The sequence below is a fragment of the Nannobrachium achirus genome (genome assembly GCF_963921795.1).
Source record: "Nannobrachium achirus genome assembly, chromosome: 2".
NCBI lineage: Eukaryota > Metazoa > Chordata > Actinopteri > Myctophiformes > Myctophidae > Nannobrachium > Nannobrachium achirus.
Window position 1 is genome coordinate 64,418,390 of NC_137811.1, and position 24,197 is coordinate 64,442,586.

The 24,197-nt window shown below is 43.1% G+C and overlaps 1 protein-coding gene across 1 annotated transcript in view; it reads left to right on the forward strand.

Moving 5' to 3' along the window:
• Nucleotides 1-7,742: 7,742 nt before the first annotated feature.
• The window catches only part of pde11al (phosphodiesterase 11a, like), a gene marked incomplete at both ends in the record, with an annotated part of 36,745 nt that continues 20,290 nt past the window's right edge, over nucleotides 7,743-24,197 (forward strand). Inside the window, 9 exons of the mRNA XM_080743504.1 lie at nucleotides 7,743-8,075; nucleotides 9,653-9,924; nucleotides 10,607-10,805; nucleotides 14,707-14,865; nucleotides 17,513-17,602; nucleotides 18,693-18,833; nucleotides 19,801-19,865; nucleotides 20,797-20,917; nucleotides 23,830-23,905. Of these exons, the coding sequence (XP_080599630.1) occupies nucleotides 7,743-8,075; nucleotides 9,653-9,924; nucleotides 10,607-10,805; nucleotides 14,707-14,865; nucleotides 17,513-17,602; nucleotides 18,693-18,833; nucleotides 19,801-19,865; nucleotides 20,797-20,917; nucleotides 23,830-23,905 (1,456 nt within the window). The remainder of the gene's footprint in view (nucleotides 8,076-9,652; nucleotides 9,925-10,606; nucleotides 10,806-14,706; nucleotides 14,866-17,512; nucleotides 17,603-18,692; nucleotides 18,834-19,800; nucleotides 19,866-20,796; nucleotides 20,918-23,829; nucleotides 23,906-24,197) is intronic.

The window sequence follows — 24,197 nt, forward strand, 5'->3', positions numbered from 1 at the left end:
CCCTGTTCTGAAGTATGTTCATTCTAGGTGTTTAGCTGTTACTACTGGTTGCAGCTGTAAGGGCAAAAAAACTCCCGTCCTACTCTCTGTAAAATGTAGTTAATCATGTTAATATGTATTGTTTACAAATTGTTCTGTGTTCTATGGATTATGATATGTGATATCTTAAATCATGCAACTGAAGGTTCAATGTTATGTGCATGTAATCTGTATATCATGCTTTGCTCTGGGGGGTTCGTGATATCAGATTATGGCTCATGTTCGAGCAGATAATGGAAAAATGGTAATATCATTGCAATAAATGGTATGGTCAATCTAAGCATGTGTGGTTATTCTGAGCTGAAATATATAAAGAAATACATGTTGAAATACAATAGACCAGTGGCTTTCAACCCTTTCTGGATCAGGGCTCACTTGAAAAAGTGTTTATCAGTGGTTCTCAACCTTTTTAGGAGGCAAACCCCAAAATAATCATATTTTAACTAGAGACCCCCCACCCACCCCCACCCTGAAGAATAGCAGATATACAAGCTTGTAGATCTGCTATTTTTGAAAATTTGTGAAAATGTGTGCAAGTCTTTTGAATATTTCAAATCCTTCTAAGGTTTTTTGAAAGACCTATGTTTCTATTAGGGATGCCCCGATCAGGTTTTTTTTGCTCCCGATCCGATACCGATCAAATATCATTGCTTCCGATTCGATCCCGATCTTTCCCGATCCGATCTTTTGGCAAGGCATTAAGAAAAAAAATTCTATTCATTCTATCACTTAGTGCAGCACTGAATCAACAAATTAAAAACAAAGCTTATGAGTAGTGTATAGTGATATAGGCCTACTAGTGCAGTGTTTCTCAAGCATTGTGCAGCGGACCTTTGGTGTGGCCTTTGAAATTTGGCAGTGAAGTCACGATTTAAGGACTTTTAAAACCTGTTTAATACCTCAAAAAATAAAATAAAATAGACCATTACAGCATCAAAAATAATCAACCAACTATATAAAAACTGGTAAAACACTGGCCATTTTTAAAGTTGAAACAAAATAAGTTAAGAACCAATTAACCAGTCTGCTTGAAAAGTATGCATCTGTAGCAGCTAGTTGACACTGCAGAGAGACATAATTGCCTTCCTTTGATCCATTGACAAGGGGCCAATTACTACTTATTGGCATCAGCTGCCAGCTGGACACAGAGTCTGACACAATCACCTCCCCTCTGCAGGGCTGTGTCTGTCTCATTTCTCGATTGAAAATGATTAAGGATTACTGTGATTATGGTAAGCTTACATTTCATATCGCATTCACCTTACCTGTAACTTTCAGTACTCCCAGAAATTTTTTTTTTGAAAAAATAAATAAATAAATAAAATTTCGATATTTTTTTTCCCGATCTCCGATCTTAAAAAAATGACCATATCGGCGGCCGATCCGATCACGTGATCGGGCATCACTAGTTTCTATGTCAGTGGTGCTCAAACCTTTTCATGTGAATGATCCCCTAGATGATATGTATTTGGCCACGGACCCCCATCTCAAAATATTTAGTTCCAGGGACCCCCAGAAGCAGAATTTGAGTTACAAATGTTCGCTTAAAAAATACATATATTAAATGATTTGCACACATTTTCACAAACTGTGAGCTTGTATATCTGCTATTTTTCAATAGCTAAAATGATTAAGGCCCCTCCACCTTGGGGCCTTGTAACTCAGTTCCACTTTTCCCCCCTTGTGACGGTGCTGGTGCTGAATATACCTGAGCTATCCATGGTGCTGAAACTGCTATTATAGGCATGTAAGCAGGAACGTGTTATCCTCCCAACCACTTCCTTTCCCCTCCACCAGGCTGGCCAGGGGGAGGCAGTATAGACACAAGGATTACTGCATGTTTTTTGTGAGGGTACCTACCAGAGGAGACACGGGGAGAACATGCAAACTCCACACAGAAAGAAAGGCCCTTTCGCGAACCCCAACTTGTATGGTCACTGATGACGTATACAAGAAAGAACACGCCCCCAGCTCCCGCAGCGCGTCCCCAGCGGAATCGAAGCCAGGACCTTCTAGCTGTGAGGCAACATCGCTACTGACTGCGCCACTGTGCCCCCCCCCCCCCTACCCTCCATGTGAGCGGTTTCTAGATTAGCTTGATTTTGTGCAAGCATTATTTGAAAACTTCAAAGGATGAGAAATTCAATTTTCTTTCACTCTCAGTGTTTTATGACCAAACAAAGGTCCAGCCAGCTGTGCTTGACAAATTGTTCATTTCCTTTTTTTTTTCCTTTTCCAACAAACCCATCTTTCCGGACCAGCATTCCACAGCAGCCTAACGCATATAATATAATCAATGCAAGTGTCCGTCTTCAGACCATGGAAGTGCTTTTAAAGCAGCAGCAAAGTCTTGTTTATCAGCTCTTTTACAAGTCCAATATTCTGCATTTGCCTCGTTTTAATTGGAATTCTTGAGAGACCTTGTCCAAAGTATCAGCAAACACACGCACGCACGCACGCACGCACGCACGCACGCACGCACGCACGCACGCACGCACGCACGCACGCACGCACGCACGCACGCACGCACGCACGCACGCACGCACGCACGCACGCACGCACGCACACACACACACACACACACACACACACACACACACACACACACACACACACACACACACACACACACACACACACACACACACACACCAAGAGGCAGACCCAAGAAGTTCAGTCCAACAAGCAATTACTGTGTTTTGCCCCAGTGGGATGGTTGCGCTGCAGATTACATTCCTGCTGCTGCATTATAAATGTGCCACAGCCTGCAGTGATTTCTCCCCCTTGCCTGCTGGTTAATATTCCGTCATTATGGGGATGCAGTTTGATTTGTTCACTGGTGTCAAACTGTATGGCTTGGACCCCGGCAGTGATGTAAACTCCTACCTCTTCTCTCAATTATCCCATTAATTAAACCAGATAAACTTCCCGGAGGCTAAATAATCAGTCTCTCCAGCGCAGTGACAATAATTTACGGCTATCGAAAAACGTAATTCAAGCGTTGTAAAACATGGGCCTTGCACCCAGGTTATCTCTGGGCATGCACCCTGGAAGTATCCCAAGCTTGGGACAGACTCTGATAGGCTGAATTGCAACTGACCAAACCAATATTTATGATCATGTTTGAGGTCAAGGTCAAGCTTCTGTTTTACAATATATTTGCTCAGTGCCAGATCCAGACCCAGAAGGATCAGCAGGGTGGGCACTTGATACACATAGGCAAAATCACAAATCATCGCATCGTCCAAAACATTTATTCTTCAGGATTCAAATAAAAAAGGATATATATATGCAATTTCTTGCTCATTTTGTGTGACACAAGTAGTATGAAATTAATATGGAATAAATTTCAGGAAAAACATAAAAAGGAGATAAGAGTTTTCTGCCCCACAGCAACACAATTCTCATACGTATACAATATGTCATGTGGCCAAAAACAATGATGTACCAAAAAACAACATGTAAAACTAGAAAAAGTGCTTTTCGGAGCACAGGTCTCCGCCAGGTCAGGTAGGTTATTGTGGGCCAGCAATGAAGCCAATGAGGATGTAATATGAAAGAACAGACAAATCCGTCTTAATCTCATAGAGATCATGTGTACTGATTTGCCTGTTGTTTGGTCAAAATATGTAGGAGTAAGGAGTGTTTTGCAAAGATCTGCCTAATAACAGCGGTGACTCTATAACAGGCCCATGTGACGATCAGGCCAACAGAGCTGGAGATTAGCTTTCCACACAGACGGACGGACGGAAGAACAGACAGACTGACAGGGTGCAAAATATAGTCTCGCCATGCCTGAGACAATACAATACTGACAACAAACAAGTAAGTACAATGAAACACAACCAAATTAGGCTATCAATCAAAGCACTGGCAGACGGCTGGGCAGACAAAACCGAGGCGCAAAGCACTTATTGTGCCTATTAGTATAAGCTTACGTCAAACTTGAAGCACAACAAAGATAAAGCATGTTGTCATCCATACAGAAAGCCCACTAACACGGTGATTGCATCACATTAATGTAACTTGTCGGCAGTTCCACGGCAGAGGAGAACAAAACAGCGTGTCCGCAGTGGGATTGAGTGTGAGACATTTCAGGATGGAGAGTTCCTCAGCTACCGTATAAGCGTTGTGGTTGTTGTATTAGATACAGAGTTCTCAAATTCTGCCCAAACCCGACCCGACATTTAGAGTAGGTTAGGGCCTAACATGTATGCTAATTAGTTAGGGACGGCCCTTAATTTGTCAGGCCTGTTGAGAACTCTAATTAGATACAGTCAACAAACTGCTTTCAACCAAATACCAGTAGCAACAATATAATAGTTGACCTACAAACTATATGAGCTTATAGACCATGTGTGCCTGTGTGTGCGTGCGTGCGTGCGTGCGTGCGTGCGTGCGTGCGTGCGTGTACTGTGTGTACCCCTGTGCACTTGTGTGTTGTGTGTATGCATGAGAGAGAGATAGAGCAATAGAGAGGTAATAGGGAGGCAGAAAGACAGTGGTGGGAGACTGAGAGAAAGAGATGAGAGAGAGGGAGAGAAAGAAAGAGAAACACACAGTGTGGGGGTGCAGTGAAAATCAAACATTGAAAGGTAAGTCAAATGCAAATGTGTTCCTTGTCTACTCTAAGGAGAACCTATTTGCATTTGCACAAACGAGCAAATGAGCAGCTCTCAGCCCAAATGTTTTGATGAAAGCCTCCACAGTCCTCCAAGTAGAGGAATTTCACTGAGCCTGCCCTACATGGGTGCTCTGTTCTTTTTCTCGAAATCTTTATAGCCCTCTCTATCCCTCTCTATTTCATTCGGTGTGTGTGTGTGTGTGCGTGTGCGTGCGTGCGTGAGTGCGTGTGTGTGTGTGAGATACCTTGGAGCCTGGCAGCCTTGAGCTCACTTCCAGAAGTATTCACTTATTCAACAGGCGAGTCAGCGCCACACAGCATCTGAACACATTGAAAAATTGTACTGGGTTATACAATGTTTCATACGGTGTCTGTCCTTGCCTGTCTGCATGAGTATAATGTCTGTCTGAGAGAGTGACTGCTAATTGCTGTAAGAGGAGGATTTCTTCAGCGATTCTGTCTTCTGACCTGTCTAGCTGTCTGTCTGTCTGTCTTGCTGTCTGTCCAAGTTTATTTTTCTTCCGATCGCCAAAATAAAAGTCTGGGTTTCCGAGGCCAGTCCAAGTTAGACAGAAAGATACACAGACCAAGAGCTGTAAAAAAGGACCCCAATTGAATCAAGCCCAAAGGCTTACTTGAGGTTTTTATCCATTTAGTTGACCTTGTAGCAGTGAACTGTCCTGTCCTGTATCTTTTCCTATGCAAACGTAATAAAGTCTTCAATCAATCAGACAGTCCATATCACACTGCGTGGATATAGTCTGGTTCTCAGCCATTCAAAAAGTTATTCCAGGGGCGGTTACAAAAGCTATTCAAATGGACTCTATTGGAACGCAAAAACCGAAGTGTTAAATACAAACACAGCGGAAAGTAACAGCAAAGGTGATACACCCTCCCCTAAAACCAATCAGAGTAGCCCCAGAACCCCAAGAAACAAAGTAGAACGCAACAACCAAAGTGGACGATACTAACACAGTGGAACGTAACAGCAAAGATGATAGACCCTCTCCTACATTTGCATACTGGGCTCTGGTTGGTTCCCTCACGACTTGGGTGCTGAGAAAAATGTACATACCGGTAGCTTAGCGAGGCTAGACCCTATCTGCTGCCTTGTGTTAGCCTGGGATTCAAACTCTGGTCTCCCACGTAAAAGTCCAATATCTTAACCAAAGGGATATCCCCATGGACCAGGGAAGATACTAGAATTTTGAGGCCATCAGGCTGAGGCAGTGAGTCACTCTGCTACACTAGGCTAGACCCAGTTTGATATTGATTAGGCCCCATAGAGCCCCATTTAGATGCATTTTATCTCTGTACCACTATAGTCGAATCCTCACTGTTCATTTAACCACTTTCCACTGTCTACAACAAATCACTTCGCAAAAATATGTTTAGCTCCCCCCACTTAACTATGAAGGTATATAATTATGGATCCAAGGGGTCCTATTTGGTTCCATTTTATATTTGCTACCGACCATAAGGGTCCACTTGGTTCCTAATCAATAATTTAGCTCAAGGGCTCCTTGAGGGGGTTCTAGGGTCCCCAGACCCCACTTTAAGAACCAGTACAGTACTGTACTGTACTGTACTGTTGTGATTTGATTATGCCTATACCGGTATGTCCCCAGCACTATAGGCCTATACTGCTTTGTAAACCTCAGCGCAAGTTATACATGTCATGTGCTCACCAGGGAGTTATTCCTAGGCCTACAGGTCCTCACTGCTCCTCAGGCTCCATTCAATAATAAAGGTCAACTTACTTCATTTGCATTTAACGCTGTGCTAATAGCAGACTGCTATACAAATGGACACGCTCTCAGAGCTAGTTATTTAAGCTTGGCAAAAGGTTTACTCGACTGAGTCCGAACCAAGCGGGAGGCTCTCTCCATTCCGACATGTCGCCACTCCGAAATTGACTTCTTATTGTCGGAGTGGCGACACTCCCACATGTCGGAGTGGAGAGATGCACCCTGAGCATATACGGTAGGTTGCAACATCAAATCTGCTTGATTAGAAACCTGTAGTGTAGTACTGTAGATCTATGGCATATGGGCAACAGGCGGCCCGGGGGCCACATGCGGCCTCCACCTTCACTTAATGCGGCCCCAGGTTAATATCGGAATACTGATAGATTTCAACTTTCACAATTCCTAACATGCCCAAACATAACCCGCTTTAATTACTTCAGTAGCTCAAGCCATTAATGACTAATACTAGTCTTTTTTATGCCCAATGTATAAACATAATAAGAACATATAAATGCATTTAAAATTAAATAAAAATGCTCCTTTATTCCAATAAAAAAAACTAAAAATAATTCAGGATTCCAATTCAAAAATAGCAGATCTACAAGCTCAAAACATTGCACTGCTATGCGTTTTGTTGTAGATCGGCTATTTTTGCTATAAATATAGTGGCCCTCTCCATCATCAAAGTTGTCCACCCCTGGTCTGCTACTACCTCAGGTGGTATAAGAGAGCGCATGAACATCAACCCCGCTCTCTCTCTCTCTCTCTCTCTCTCTCTCTCTCTCTCTCTCTCTCTCTCTCTCTCTCTCTCTCTCTCTCTCTCTCTCTCTCTCGCTCTCTCAGTTTTTCTAGAATATATAGGCGCCGCGTGTGTTTTCCCCCCCAGTTCTGTGAGGTGTAGTATAATTCACTATTCAGCTTCCAGCACAGTAATCCCCGGGGGCGTTAGTAATATCAGTCTGACTTGACTGACAGTTTGGAGTGCATCGACTGACTGGAGTGGAGCGTCATCATCATCATCATCATCACCACCACCACCACGGTGGTGACAGAACCAGCTGAGCCGAGATTCCTTCATCATCTACTTGGCCGGTGTTTTGTTTGTGCCACTGCCTCCTGAATTTCAATGGCATAGATGGGGATTGGGGAAGGAACTATCCACTTTATGTGTGAGCCTATCTGCCTTCACAGGCTGCATCCTCTCCTCTTCTTCTCTTTCCCCATTAACGCACTCCGGTTAAACTATTCCGAGAGCTTCGCGCGGCTTAATTCGCGCGTCTCGGAGAGAGAGAGCAACCAACCCGTTGAGAGAGCGGGTTTCAAAACACATCATGACAGCGTTCGACTTCTCGGACGTGGAGGCGTTCCTGGACTGCCACCCGGACCTGTTCGAGGAGTACCTGGTTCGGAAGGGGAAATGCGACGCGGTGAGCAGGTGGCTGAAGGATCACCCCGCGCCGCCCAGCAAGGCGTCCGGGTCCGCCTTGGTCGAGGATGAGGAGGGACAGAAAAGGGACCAGCTATCGTCGGTCAGCGGCTGCGGTAACAGCAGCAACCCCCCGGCCGTCCCGGACGGACTCCGGCGCCGCTCGTCCCACATGGAGCTGCGGAGGAACTTCGCGCGCTCCAAGGCCACCACGGCGCACCGCACTTACGACGAGCAGGTCACCAGTGTTGAACTTGGCCATAACGAGTAACTAGTCTAAACTCTTCAATCAATCAATCAATCAATCAATCAATCAATCAAATCTCCTTTTAGTTGACCTTGTACTAGTGATTTGTACTGTCATGAAACTGTACTTTTTCCTATGCATGCAACCTTCTAATACATTCTTCAATCAATCAATCAATCAATCAATCAATCAATCAATCCCAGTAACGAGTAGTGTAAGGAATTATACACTCTGCCAAAACAGTAATACTATATGACATACATTACTCTGGTTTTGTTGGCTGCCTCTTGAAAACATTTAGTGTAAAAGTTCAAGAAAGATTGCTGCTATATATTCTATAGCCATTTACAGTTCAAAGGAGCTGGCTAAAAAGATTGTGTTGTTATCTCTCTTTTTTATTTTGTATAATAGCCTATTTAGCCCACTGGTTCCCAAGCATTGGGTCGGGACCCATTTGTGGGTCGTGAACACATTTTTATGGGTCCCTTAATTTTTTTCCCCTACATTTTGGTTTTAATTATTATTTCAAATTTCAAATATTAAAAAAAAATAAAAAAAAAAAAAAACATTCCCCCCAAAAGCTAATATTTTCATGAATAAAGTGGTGAAAATAGCTGATCTACAAGCTCACAACACGTCGCTTTGGACGCGTTTGTGAGCTTGTAGATCTGCTGTTTTCACTAGTTTGGTTCCCGGGCCGGGCAAACGTCTAATTTCTCTTTTGGGTCACAACAAGCTAAAATATATTACCCTTGATTCCAAGTAATAAGTAACATAACCTTTTTCAGGAGTAATATGAGTGGAAACACCTGATACACGTGTTATCATATCCTTGCTATGGGACTGTTATCAAAATTGTCATACCTTAGAGAAGGCTCAGTAGTCAGACTACCAGCTACCAGTAGCTGGGTAGTCCCAATATCAACCTTAATATCAGCCGAGAAGAAAGAAAAAAAAAGTTGCTCCCGAAGCGAGATTCGATACCGCGCCCAGTGACATCAGCCACCCGACGCTACCGTTCACGCCACTATAGACGACGGAGCCGCGCCGTCTCAGGCGCCGATGAGCCCCGTGAGGAGCCGCCGAGGCGAGCGATAGCGAAGCCGAGTCGCCGCGACGAGCGGTGCGAACGGCGCCTGAGCCGACTCAGCGGCGTTACCGAATTATGTGCCGTTATGGACAGAATAGTAAATTTTGACCAGGGGACTGCTCAAATAAAGGAGTATCCACGTTGTCAAAAATAAGAGCAGACAAAAGAACGAGCGATTTCCAACCGTCTCGTTAGCTCAGCTGGTAGAGCATGGGACTAGTAAAACTCAGACCCGGGTTCGATTCTCACAGGGAGCCACCAGTACGTTATTCCAGAGAACGTGCGTTGGCGCATGCGCATTGCAATGACAAGTCTATGGGTGATATCGGAACTACCAGCTCCTGGTAGTTGGTAGTCTGACTACTGAGCCTTGGCCAAGGCATGACAGGGGTGATAACAGACCCATCCCAAGGGAGGATAACACGGGGATCGGCTGGTGGAAATGACTCTCCTGATTAATATCGCCCAACAACTGCAGGTCACACAGTCCAGCGTGAGGCGGCGCGCGCTCCTGCGCAAGGCCAGCTCGCTGCCGCCGACCACGGCGCACATCCTGTCGGCGCTGCTGGAGTCCCGGGTCAGCGTGCCCCAGTACGCCTCCAGCGCCATCGACTACAAGTACCGCCTCAAGAAGACCAGCGAGCGCGAGTTCTTCCTGGAGCTCGTCAAGGACATCTCCAACGACCTGGACCTCACCAACCTGAGCTGCAAGATCCTCATCAACGTGTGCATCCTGGTGGACGCCGACAGGTGCTGCTCGGAGGCATCATTTCAGAAAGAATATACCCTACAGTATATAGACTACCTACATTAGACCCTCCAGAAAAAAACACAGCGAAATGTGCAAAAAGTTGTCAGTTACGCAAAATATGCGAAAAGATGCAGGGGTTTTTGTGATTTTGTGTGGTGAAATATGTGGGTAGTTTCGAAATATAATATTTGACCCCGCATAGCATTTGGCTGATTATGTGGGAAATTATGTGATTGCATAATCACATTTCTCTGGAGGGTCTAATATATATATATATATATATATATATATATATATATATATATATAATAGGACGACAAAAAAATAAGTTACCTGTTAACCTACCACAGCCCTTTTTTCAAATAGCAAAAATAGTTGATCTACCAGCATTGAGAGCTTGTAGATCAACTATTTTCACTGGGGGGGCGAAAAGAGAAGAGATGTTTGAAATTGTTCGCCTATACTACAGTAAAGACATTGCCAAAATAGGGAGCCATGTTGAAAGTGGTTAGTAAATTAATGGTTGCATTAAATGATAAAAAGGCTTATATAACATGTGTCATAAGGGCATCAGATTAATCTGCTAATGCAACTCAAAATATGCTTAAAATAACTGAATTCAAGGTTAAATGTGAACAACACTGGCCAACCCGTGATGACCCAAATGACACCCCTCTGCAGGTGTTCGCTGTTCCTCGTGGAGGGCCCCGCGCACAAGAGGGTCCTGGTGTCCAAGTTCTTCGACGTGCACTCCGGCACCACGGTGCGACCCTCGTGCAGCACGCTGGATTCCAACGAGGTGCAGGTGCCGTGGGGGAAGGGCATCATAGGATACGTGGCGGAGCACGGAGAGACCGTCAACGTTCCCAACGCATACGAGGTAAAACATATCGTCGTTGTCGAGCGGAAACCTCGTATCTCCAAGTTTCAAATTTGTACGTTCTTTCGTAAAGTACAGCGCTGCTTCATCATACAAGGCGGTCGCACAAAAGTAGTGAAAACAGCAGATCTACACCGCGAGGCGTTGTGTGCTTGTAGATCGGCTGTTTTCACTAGTTTAAATCATTTTTAAAATGATGAATGCAAAACGAACGGTTTTGGACATACAGGGTTTTCACCTGACAGAGACGATATGAGCCCCATGTGCCATGTCCAGTCTACCAGAAAACTCATGCTCTGTGAATGTTATTACAGTATAAGCCAAATATGTGGTGTAAAGTAACTAAGTACATTTACTTAAATGCTGTACTTAAGTACACTTTTGAAGTATTTTTACTTTACTTGAGTATTTCCAATTACTCCACTACATCTCAGATCCAAATATTGTACTTTTACTCCACTACAATTATTTGAAAACTTATATAAATTAGAATATTATTATAAAACATACATTAATCCACTTTAGCCCTATTTTATATCTAGGCGATTTGAAAATAGCCGATCTACAAGCTCACTTGTAGATCTGCTATTTTCAAACATTTTGTACTTTTACTTTTGGTACTTAAATAAATAAATTGTAAGTACATTTTGATGCCAACACTTTCATACTTTTACTCAAGTACATTTTGAATTACTCAAGTAAAGAATGTGAGTACTTTTGCTGGTCCCTCATTGGCTGTTAATGAAGGAAATGCTGGAGCCTGATTGGGCCATGGGCTTAAACAAAGAAGGACACTGACATACATACCCAGCTGAACACAGTACTTACTCTGCTGGCACAAGTAACTATTTCTAAAATAAATACATTATTTACAGTGGTCCAAACCGCTCCTATATATTCCACTGAGCACGAACCAATCAAAAGCCGTTCTGTCCATGTCCATGACATCACGTGTTAGCCAAACACGGACCTATCAAAAGCTTCGTTTTAGCCAAAAGAAATTGCACCGACCAATCAAAAGTCGTTCTGTCCATGACGTCACGTGTTAGCCAAAAAACGTCACGTGTTTGCACCGCTCACTCCGCATGTGTGCGATTTTGAATTTTACATTTTAGTTAGAGCACAATAATACTGTATATTAAGGTATATTTGGCTTATCTTTTTTGAGCGGTGGTAGACCGCTCCTATACGTGGCTGTGCGTGTGTCTGTAGCCTTTTTCCTCAGCGTTTTGCCATAGCAAAATGTGTGTACGTACTAGCACCATGTTTGTCTAGTGATGTTGTATGTCGTATGTCTGTAGCCTTGTTCGTCTGAAGACATTATGCAAGCACGACCACCGCTCACTTCACATTGGGTGTGATTTTTGTATTTCTGTGGAATGCAACATTGCTCAGACACTGCTATAAACTGAAACGTTTGCGCGTGAGGGCTGGCTATAATTCACCTCTCCACGAAGGCTGGTGAAGGTAATTATCCCAATTACGTCAAAAAATAAAAGACGAGCCCCACCGTCGTAAGAACTGGGTTGGGGAAGCCAATCCACCCCTGCTGCTTCACACAAGCTTATACTATAGGTCTCCTTCCTATCCTCTCCACTACCAGTTGCGCTCCACACATCATTAAGCCATGGCCCTGGGCGTGTTGAGATGCGAGGACCCCTGAGGTCTATTACTGCAGTAAGTGCAGATATGTGTCAACGACAACCAATGTTGTTTTCTACAGGCCCTGGAAAACACGCAGCTGCAGTGGACCAGCCAGGCGTGTAATGCATGTGCGTTTATATAAGTGGACATCTCGCTAATTACATCTAAATGGGTCATAACACCCAGTGGGTTTATTCTAGTGTTTCAACTTTGCATGGGACTCACGTGGAGGATGGCCAAGTGTGTGTATCTCTATAATATGTAGGGCATCTAGTGTAGGAATCAGGCACGTGCACACATAGACATCAAAGGGGGCTTGTGCCCCTGCCCTTTTATCAGTCTGTAAAAAGTGCCCATACCATGAATGCAGTTTTTAGAGAAATGCAAAGGCCCACTTTCCATACCATACCTGAAGGCAGTGTTCAAGAGAATTGCCTTGTCCAAACTCTCCTGAACCTAAATATAGCATCTTATGTTGAAAGAATTGCCCTCTCTGTGTAGAAGTCCATGCCGTTACAACACATCTCCAGTATTCACTTGATTATGCTTAGTTCAGTGTGATGTCAAGTACCGAAAATAGCCGACCTCCAAGACCTCCTGTGAGCTAGCTTGGAGGTCTGCTATTTTCGATATTTTCATCAAAAGACCTTTTTTTTTTTTAGAAATGTCAGCCCCTGCCTCTCTAACATTCTCTGCGGTCTGCACGTCCCTGGTAGGAATACTATTTATTATTAAGCCCTATGAGGTCTGGTTCCATAATACCAAGGTCCATTTGGGTTTGTTTCTCACCAAAATGTACAATTTACAATTTGAATTTAGGCATTTAGTAGACGCTCGACTTACAATGAGCAAGGACAGCACATGGTAATACATCAATATATCAACATTAATACATCAAATGCATAGGAATAGTTATCCAAAAAGGTACAGATGTGCCGTTTCAAGTCTTCAGGCTTCACTGGTCTTTTCATGAAAATGTCCTGCAATTGCATTTTTTTTCACAGGTTTCTTTCCCTGTTTTGCCTTTCAAAAAACACTCCATTCCCATTGTAAAGCAGAATCCACCTTCGTAGATTTAAACTTCAAAGACAGAGGAGGTCATACAAATAGCAAAAACTGCTGATCTACAAGCTCAATGTTCTGCATTCCACTGGAAATCTACTGTCTTGCCAAAGGCAGTACGTGTGAAGTTTTTAAATGGCACATCTGTAGACCAATAACCCATTCAATACATTTCAAAACCAATCAAAACATCAATAGTCTGTACCAGGGGCGTCACAAGGGGTAGGAAAGTGGGACTGAGTTTCTGGGGCCCAAGGTGGAGGAGGGGCCCTAATAACTTTATCTATTGAAAAATAGCAGATATACAAGCTCACAGCGCGGCACCGAGTGCCGCGCTGCGAGCTTGTAGATCTGCTATTTTTGAAAAGTTGTGAAAATGTGTGAAAATCTTTGAATATATGTATTTTTTAAGCGAACATTTCTAACTCAAATTTTGCTTCTGGGGGTCCCTGGAACTAAATATTTTGAGATCGGGGTCTGTGGCCAAATACATATCATCTTGGGGGTCCTTGACATAGGTTTCTTGCACACAATTTCACGATTTTTCAAAAATAGCAGATGTATAAGCTCGCAGCGCGGCACTCGGTGCCGCGCTGTGAGCTTGTATATCTGCTATTTTTCAATAGTTAACATTCATGGGGGGCCCGCAGTGAATCCTTGTACCCAGGGCCCAGAATTTGGTGTGACGCCCCTGGTCTGTACCTCGAAGCTACACACATAGCTTCCATATGTAGATAGGATGACAAGTCAAACATGGCCTGACATATATAACAATGCTATCTAAATGACATGTACGGTCATCGAGGGTGGGCAAGTGGTGTTTTTTTTTTAGCTCGTATAGGGGAACCTCTTTTGGTGCTATACTGTTTGGTGCTATACTGTGCTATACAGTGCCATACTATCCTTAAGGTGCTACGGTATATAGCACCTTTGTCAAATGGTGCAATAAGGCGCCTAAAAAGTAAGCTTAAGAACCTCTAATGCGGTGGTTCTCAAAGTGGGGTCCGGGAACCCCCAGGGTCCTTGAGGGGGTTCCTGTGTGTGTGTGTGTGTGTGTGTGTGTGTGTGTGTGTGTGTGTGTGTGTGTGTGTGTGTGCGTGCGTGCGTGCGTGGGTGCGTGCGTGCGTGCGTGCGTGCGTGCGTGCATGCATACGTGTTTTATTTCTCATGGTGTGCTGTGTCTTGGTGGCTTCAGGACCATCGGTTCAGCGATGAGATTGACAAGATGACAGGCTACAAGACGCAGTCCATCCTGTGCATGGCCATCTGTAACAGCGACGGAGAGGTCATAGGGGTCGTTCAGGCCATCAATAAGAACCCCATGGGCATGCCTTTCACCGAGGATGATGAGAAGGTGAGCAACCACCTGAACCCCAGTTTGAGTAACGTATATTTCAACACCCCGGGGGCGAATAGCCGCTGGGCACCAAATACCGGGGGTTTGACACCGTTTTGTGCATGGACGCAAATAAGTGCTGCAAATAGCCGCTCGGTAAACGCTGGGGGTAGGGCTTTCACGATTATGACATTTTACATGACGATTAATTGTCACTCAAATAATTGCGATTAACTATTTTAATTGTGTTTTTGTTGTTGAGAATTACATTTCTGTTTGGCTTTTAGGCCTTTAAGTTGCACATGGTAGATACAACACATAACCTAAATATACAAAGAAATTACTGACATATTTGACAACTTTATACTTATAAAAGAACATTGATTGTGGAAACAGCCAATCTACAAGCTCACAGCGTGTCGCGATGCGACGCTTTGTGACGCGTAGGTCACGTGGTCTCTGTGTAAACGTTCTGAAACAGGCAGAGAGCAGAGCGAGAGGCAGCAGTGCCTCGCACTGACCAGGACATTGAGGAAGTGGCCTCAACTTAAAATGTATTTTAATTGTAATTCTGCGCATATAAACATATGTACCCAATCGAATATCTTAGTCACATCGATATTGTCCACATGAACTAGTCTGTTCATGTTTATTCATTATAATTATCAAAATCGCTATGAGAGCACCGCACAGCACCATATTTGTCACGGTCAGCGAGCACCACCACATATGTGTCCGTCTTTAGCTCCCTCCTCCCCGAGAGGTTATATAATTTCTACATGCACAGATTTAGTAATAAAATACATTTTCCCGTTAAGGCGACTTCCTGGTTTTCATAGTGTGGGCAAGGGGAGACGGACCAGCCGATCAAGGACGGACAGTACAGTACATACAGTGAAGTACAGTAGAGGCATGCCGTGACGTCATCAACAATATTAGCCAAAGAGATAGCCTGATGTATCTTTTTTTTGCGTGTCATCACAGCTTCAAGTAAAAGTATCAATATTGCAATATAGAAATACTCTGTAATGAAGCGGTCACACCAAAGTACCTATGAGAGTGGATTCCCCATTTCAATGAGAATGGAGCGTTTTTTTTACTGGCATGAAAACGCTCCATTCTCATTGAAATACATTGGCGGAATGGGGAATCCACTCTCATAGGTACTTTGGTGTGACGCAGCCTTAGGGTGCCCTCACACCAAAATACCTAGAGTGGAATCCGCCAATGCATTTCAATGAGAATGGAGCGTTTTTTTTTTTGCAGAAATCCTCTACTGGCAAAAAAACCCCGCTCCATTCTCATTGAAATGCATTGGCGGATTCCACTCTAGGTATTTTGGTGTGAGGGCACCCTTACAAGTAAAAGCCTGGAATTAAAAATGTACTTTATTAAAAGTATACAAAAGTATTGGCACCAAAATGTACTTAAAGTAGCAAAAGTAAAAGTACAAAATTATTGAAAATAGCAGATCTACAATCTCACACGCGACGCGTTGTGTCTAATTTCTCTTTGGGGTCACAAGCTAAACATTTTGATGTGGCATATCTATGACATAAGTTTGGAGAAGAATTGATTATTGATTGATTACTCACGCCATGGAGATCAATAATATTTTTTTGTATTTGTCGCATTTCTAAGACAACATTTTTATTTTAGTACATTTACCTCAATTGATTCCGGATGGGGACCCAAAAGCATTTGGGAGTACATTTATTGTAATCAAATTATTGTCTTATGAATGCGACAAAAAACTATAAATATTATTAAACTCAAGTCTCCATGGCATGAGTAATCATGAGAAAAAAAGTCATTTTGGGACTACTCCTTTAAAGTTAAATATAACCCCAGTTATTGAACAAACACTCCATGGCAATATTTACTAGTGGAATACAGCAAGGCATTTTAAACGTATGTTGTCAAACAAAACAAAAATCACTTACAGCACATGATAACTTTATTGCAAGTGTCAACTGTCCAGTTATATTACTGATGAAGTATCCTTTATGTCCACAAGGTGGCAGAGTACAATTGGTGAATCAGAATCCTATACATTTCTCTCTATACATTTCCCACTCTATTAAACAGTTTCATTTTCAGTAATATCAGAAACTATTATGATGAGACCAGAGACAAATACTGTACAAATTTAAGGGTACAATACATGCTGGAGCTGGAGAAATTGAGATATAAAATAAATATATAGAAATGTCAATAAATGCTACAAACAACTTCCCTTCTTTGGAGAGCTCTAAAACAAAAGATCTTAATAATTCTTTTTACCCTTTTTTTTAATATAGTTTCTATCCCACGATTTTGTAGCCCATTTTTCACCTGATGCCAATTACATAAGCTTCTCTGCCAACCTGATTTTTTATTTATTTAGAAATGAGCACTTAATTAAGTTATTATGTACTGTGTCTGAGTGGCTTTAACGCATCACATTGTGAGCTTATACAGTACGTTGGCTATTTTGGAAATAAAATAAAAAGTAATCATTATTTTTGCCTCTTCCCGTCGCTCACCCACACACGCTCACTCACTCGGAGAGTTTAGTTTTAGTTTCTATAGTGCATGGTGAAGCAGAACCATACTGTGGCTGACCTTTAGAGATGATGGGTGCCCTTGGGCGCGTCGTGTTGTGTGCTCTCCTCCACGCATGCAGGTGCTGCAGATGTATCTGCCATTCTGTGGAATATCAATCTCCAACGCCAAGCTGTTCTCAGAGTCCCGCAAGGAGTACGAGAGGAGCAGGGTGAGGTCACGCAATGTGTGCTTTTGGTTTCGTAACACACCCCCTTCCCAATGTTGCTTCATGGTGATTTAGGTTAGCTCTGTAATAGTTGAAAAATACATTCTGGTTAAACCATTGTCCAACATGTACCGGTATACTCCAATCAATATTCATCCTATGTTATGCAACACTGTTCTGACTTAAAGCCTTTACACGCCTGGGGGGGCATTACTAATAAACAGTACAAAAATGTGGAATATTATATATGCAAGCAAATATTTTGCATCAAAACAATTCATGCAGTAGTTGATGCCTCATTCACACAGGATGACTTCTTCTTCTGATGAATCTCAGACAAATCGGCCTCGTTATAAAATGACAATTACATTGCTTTATCGGCACATAATATATTCGGTCCTGCGTGAATGTACTCATAACTCAAAAAATCACACTCGTGTGAACTGAGCGGTGGTGTGTGTGTGTGTGTGTGTGTGTGTGTGTGTGTGTGTGTGTGTGTGTGTGTGTGCAACAGCGCCCCTCCCTTAACATGTGTGGTCAGAAAAGGTTACTGCAGGCTACAGACAGACAGACAGACAGACACGGAGACAGACAGACAGACAGACCCACACACACGGCCACGTATAGGAGCGTTGTGACCACCGCTCAAAAATATATTTTTCCGGTCAATTATTCGCATTACAAAATACCGTGGCTGTGTAATGACCTTTACAACTCCACCAACAAAGCATTGTGTCGTGCACTGTAAGATGTGTTCATTTAGCTCCCAGGAGTGTAAGAATGGATCCAGAAGGGTTAAGACTTTCAGGTTGAAATTAAGACTGTGGGGTGTTGCAGTGTGGCGATGGTGTAATGCAGGGTTCCCCAATTAGTTTTCCCCAAGGGCCAAATTATGTCTAGCGCGGCTCGGTGCCGCGCTGTGAGCTTGTATATCTGCTATTTTTCACTGGTTAAAGCATTCAATAATTCTAGGCCTAAATGGATTAAAATCTTAGTGTTCTGCCAGTTATTCGTAATATCCTCACAGCCTGCTGCTACTTGTTGAGGATGGCTGGTGTGTGTAACGGCTTCTTGGTTGGTCCGCCCCCACCAGGCACTGCTGGAGGTGGTCAACGACCTGTTTGAGGAGCAGACCGACCTGGAGAAGATCGTGAGGAAGATCATGCAGCGCGCGCTGACCCTCCTGCAGTGCGAGCGCTGCTCCGTGCTGCTGCTGGAGGACATCCATTCACCTGTGAGACCCCTCCCTCCCCCCCTCCTCCTCCTCCTCCTCCTCCTCCTCTTCTGATCTGACTGCTACTGTAGTTGCATGCACGGCGTGTTTGTGTTTGCAGCAAAAGTTGCGGATCTATTAGTACAAGTTCCCTATGCCAGGGGTTTTCAAAGTGGGTGACTGGGCACCCTGGGGTGCCGCGACGGCAGTCCAGGGGTGCCGCGAGATCATTTGATAATATTTGGAATTTATTTGGACACAAAATATTTCATTTTAAACTTGAAGTACAAAGTTATTTTCAGTCAGTTCTAACCAACATGGCTATTATCTCAACATTTTCCTCGCAACATAATCACTAAAATATCGTCACTGTCGGGCAAAAAACCTTGTATCTCCAAGTTTCAAATGTGTACGTCTTTTGGTTAAGCAAAGCCCTGCTTCAGACCGTCGCACAAATCTAGTGAAAACAGCCGATCTACAAGCACACAACGCCTCGCAATGCGAGGCGTTGTGTGCTTGTAGATCTGCTGTTTTCACTAGTTTAATATATTTTTTAGGAGATAAATAGAAATCGAAAGGTTTTGGACATACAAGGTTTCCACCCGACAACGACGATATGCTATAAATATAAGGTGCTGGGAGTGAAAATTATAATGTAGGGGTGCCTCGGATTAAAACAAATATTCATGGGGTGCCCTGAGACAAAAGAGTTTGGGAACCCCTGCCCTATGCGCTGCGATGTGCTGCGAGGTTGTAGATCAGCTATTGTTGTTGGTGCAAAGACTTGCAACTCTCTCTGTGTCGGTCTGTCTTTCTCTCTCTGTGTCTGTCGGTCTCTGTCTGTCTCTCTCTCTCTCTGTTTCTCTCTCTGTCTCACACAGTTTTGTTTTGTTTGCGCGCTCCTCGCTCTAGTGATGAAATGCCGTGAGACGATGATGAGTTCAGATCAGATCAGAGCAGATGAGAAAAGTGTGTGTCTTTGCTTCAGGTGGTGAAGTTCTCCAGGACGTTTGAGCTGATGTCTCCCTTGAGCACCATGGACCGAGATATCAGGTGAATAGTTTAGTTAGTTTAGAACCTAATCATACAACTCCTTTCTCTATCAGGACTTTATTATCGTACCTGTGATACTTATAGTATCCTAATAATTACAGATTATTAGTCTCATAAAGTGTATCACTTTGGATTTTTGTATACGTTTTTTTTTTTTTTTGCTGTGTATCATGGATGTACTACTGGTGTTTTCTTTTGTATTATGTACTGCAGAGATGTGAAATTTTAATCTGCCTCTTGGCCAGTTCCCACTTGAAAATGTGTTTTTACTGGTTAAATAAAGGTTAAATAAATGAAAAATGTCGATAATGCACCACTGCTGCTGTCATAAAGTAGTATAGTAAGTAGGCTACATCGTACCCAGTGGTTTTAAAGTAACTAAGTACATTTAACTCAAGTACTGTACGTAAGTACACTTTTGAGGTATTTGTACTTCACTTGAGTGTTTTCCAATTTCCAATACTTTTACTTATACTCCACTACATCTCAGATCCAAATACTTTACTCCACTACCTTTATTTGAAAACTTTAGTTACTAGTTACTTTTCCGATTCAAATTATAATATTATAAAACATATAAACCACTTTAGCCCTATTTTGTACCATGTCTATTTGAAAATAGCCGATCTACAAGCTCACAACGTGTCGCGATGTGACACGTTATGAGCTTGTAGGCCTACGTGTAGAACTGCTATTTTCAAACATTTTGTACTTTTACTTTTAGTACTTTAAGTACTTTTTGATGCCAATACTTTCATACTTGTATTCAAGTACATTTTGAATTCCGGACTTTTACTTGTAACAGAGTACATCTACATTGTAGTATTGATACTTTTACTTAAGTAAAGAATGTGATTACTTTTTCAACCACTGATCGTACCTTGTCTTGAGAATGTTGTGCTTCTTTGTCTTTTTCTATTGGCTGTGTCAGCATGGAGAAGCTGTCGTGCTCTGATTGGCTGATCAATAACAGCATTGCTGAGCTGGTGGCGTCCACGGGCCTGCCTGTCAACATCAGCGACGTATGTCAGGACCCACGCTTTGATGCCGAGGTGTGACCACCTGTCTGTCACTGATGAGAGACAGGCTGATGCAAGCACTCTCTCTCTCTCTCTCACCCTCTCTCTCACGCACGCACACACGCACGCACGCACGCTAGGGCATTCACGCATAGTGATTTTTAGTATTCGAATTATTCGACCTCTAAGTATTCGAATAGTCGAATATTCGACAGGACTGGCCAAACTGTCAAATATTAAGTAAGCAAGAGACGAACATTGTGAAAATAGCAGATCTACATGCTAGCATGTAGATCGGCTATTTTCACAATATTTATCTGCGGAACAGAATCACATTAAATGTAATACCTACAATTCTAAGTGCTTGTAAAATATGTTTATTTTGGGGGGTGTCACGGCCTAAAAGGTTTGAGAACCCCTCGTATAGAGCATTAACAAATTCATCCACCAGGGGCATTGACAACTCATCATTATGACTTCCTATCTAGATGGCATAAAGATAAGCTAGATTCATCCCTGAACATACTTAGAAATTGCATGGCCAGAATTGGCCACTTATCAGAATGCCGTCAAGGAGGCAAGAAACCTATATTTCTCTAAGTTAATCAGCTCTCAGAGTCACAACCCCAGAGTTCTATTTCAAACCATAGACTCAGCAATCGGCCCACCACCTAGTCAGCCTCTGGAAGCTTCACCAGAAAAATGTGAGGAACTACTCAACCACTTTATAACAAAGATTGCAGTTATCAGACAACAGATCATTCCAGAGCCCAAAGTATTTGGATTTTGTCCTGCTCCCCCAGTTATTTTAACCACCTTTAATCAGGTCCCTTCACTCAGCCTAGAAAAAATAATTTCCCAGATGAAATCTTCGACCTGCGCTCTGGATACTATCCCTACCAGATTTTTTAAGGAAATTTTACAGACAATTGGACCCAATATTTTAAACGTGAACTGCTCCCTGTCCAGTGGCATTTTTCCCTCCACCCTTAAAGCTGCTCTAGTTCAACCTCTCCTAAAGAAACCCTCTCACGACCCCCTGATTTTAAGTAATTTTAGGCCTATCTCAAAACTGCCTTTTTTAGCAAAGATTTTAGAAAAGATTGTGTCCAATCAGCTGATATCTTTTATGAATTTTAACAGCATTTTTGAGAACTTCCAATCCGGTTTCCGCGCATTCCACAGCACAGAAACAACCCTTTTAAAAGTTACCAACGACCTTTTACTTGCAGCTGATGTTGGTGACTGCTCTATTTTAATACTTTTAGATCTCAGCTCGGCTTTTGATACTATAGAACACTCTATTTTAATTGACCGCTTGGAAAAATGGGTGGGTGTCAGGGGTACAGCATTAAATTGGCTGCGCTCCTACCTTACTGACAGGAGCTTCTCAGTAGTGATTGGGGAGGCGTCATCTTCTCAGGTCCCTCTGTCCTGTGGTGTCCCCCAGGGATCAATTCTGGGCCCACTCCTCTTCTCAATATACATGCTCCCAGGCACTCGGCCATATTATCAGAAACCACAACATCAATTTCCACTGTTATGCAGACGACTCCCAATTATAACACAACGACGCAGGCAATATATCCAGGATCCTTGCCTGCCTTTCAGATATAAAGTGCTGGATGTCCCAAAACTTCCTCCAACTAAACGAGTCAAAATATGAGATCCTCCTATTCGGCCCACCAGATTCCACCTCTCTCATTCAGACACAGCTGGGCAGCTTATCAAACAATGTTAAAAACACAGCCCGCAACCTGGGGGTGTGGTTCGATTCCGAACTGTCCTTCGATGGCCAAGTGACCAAAGTAGTTCAGTCCTGCTTCTTCCAGTTGAGAAACATCTCTAGAATTAAGTCATTCCTCACCTTTACAGACCTTGAAAAAGTAATCAATGCATTCATCACTTCACGTCTAGACTATTGTAACTCCCTGTATTCCGGACTCCCCAAAAAGACCATCTCTCGCCTCCAACTAATAAAAAATTCAGCAGCTAGACTACTCACCAACACCAGGAGGCGTGACCACATCACACCAGTCCTGGCCTCCCTGCATTGGCTGCCAGTGAGTTTTAGAATTGATTTTAAAATTTTACTTACAACTTTTAAAGCCCTGCGAGGTTTGGCCCCCAGTTACATTTTAGACATGCTGAATCCATATGAGCCTGTGCGTCCTCTTAGGTCGTCGGACAGGGGTCTCCTGACCCCATACACTGCTAACCTCGTCACCAGGGGTGATCGGGCCTTCACAGCCCAGGCACCTCGCCTCTGGAATGCCCTACCCCAGGAACTGAGGGATGCAAACTCTATAGCATCTTTTAAAACACTTCTGAAAACCTACCTCTACACCAAGGCCTTCCCTTAGATTACTTGTTTATTGTTTCTATTGTTATTTTTATTATTCTTTTGTTGTAATGATTTTATTGCTGCTTATTTGATGCACTGTATTTTTTGCTACTGTAAAGCACTTTGTAACGTTGTTTTGAAAAGCGCTTTATAAATAAAGTTTATTATTATTATTATTATCTAGCCAAGCTTTAGAAACTATATATATTTTAAAGAGAAAATAATAAAATAAAATAAGCGAATATTCGACTTTGGTGAACAACGTCGAATAGTGACTTTGATATTCGAATGTTCGAATATTCAAATATTTGGTGAATGCCCTAACACACGCACGCACACGCGCGCACACACACACACACGCACGCACGCACGCACGCACGCACGCACGCACGCACGCACGCACGCACGCACGCACGCACGCACGCACGCACGCACGCACGCACGCACGCACACACACACACACACACACACACACACACACACACACACACACACACACACACACACACACACACACACACACACACACACACACACACACACACACACACACACACACACACACACATTGTTATGACTCTCTCTCCTCTATACACTGTAGGCAGATCAAGCCTCAGGCTTCCACATCCGGTCGGTGCTGTGTGTGCCCATCTGGAACCGAACCCATCAGATCATCGGTAGGTTGACCTGCAAGACAACACAAGGTTAGGTTGTCCATATCCATCTGACGTGTCTCATTCTTCCCTGTTGGCTCATGCTATTTTAAATCTTTAACTTTCGACCTGCAACAAACAGTAAAGCAAGTACTAAAAGGATAATACAAAAAATCCCTGAGGGCTCGTTTCCATTGTGGTCATGTATTCAATACATAATCAGGACGTATACAAGACATACTGTACATACAATACAATGCATGATGAAGCGTATAGGGAAAGGGTCTTCAACTGGGGGTCAGGGACCCCTAAATCT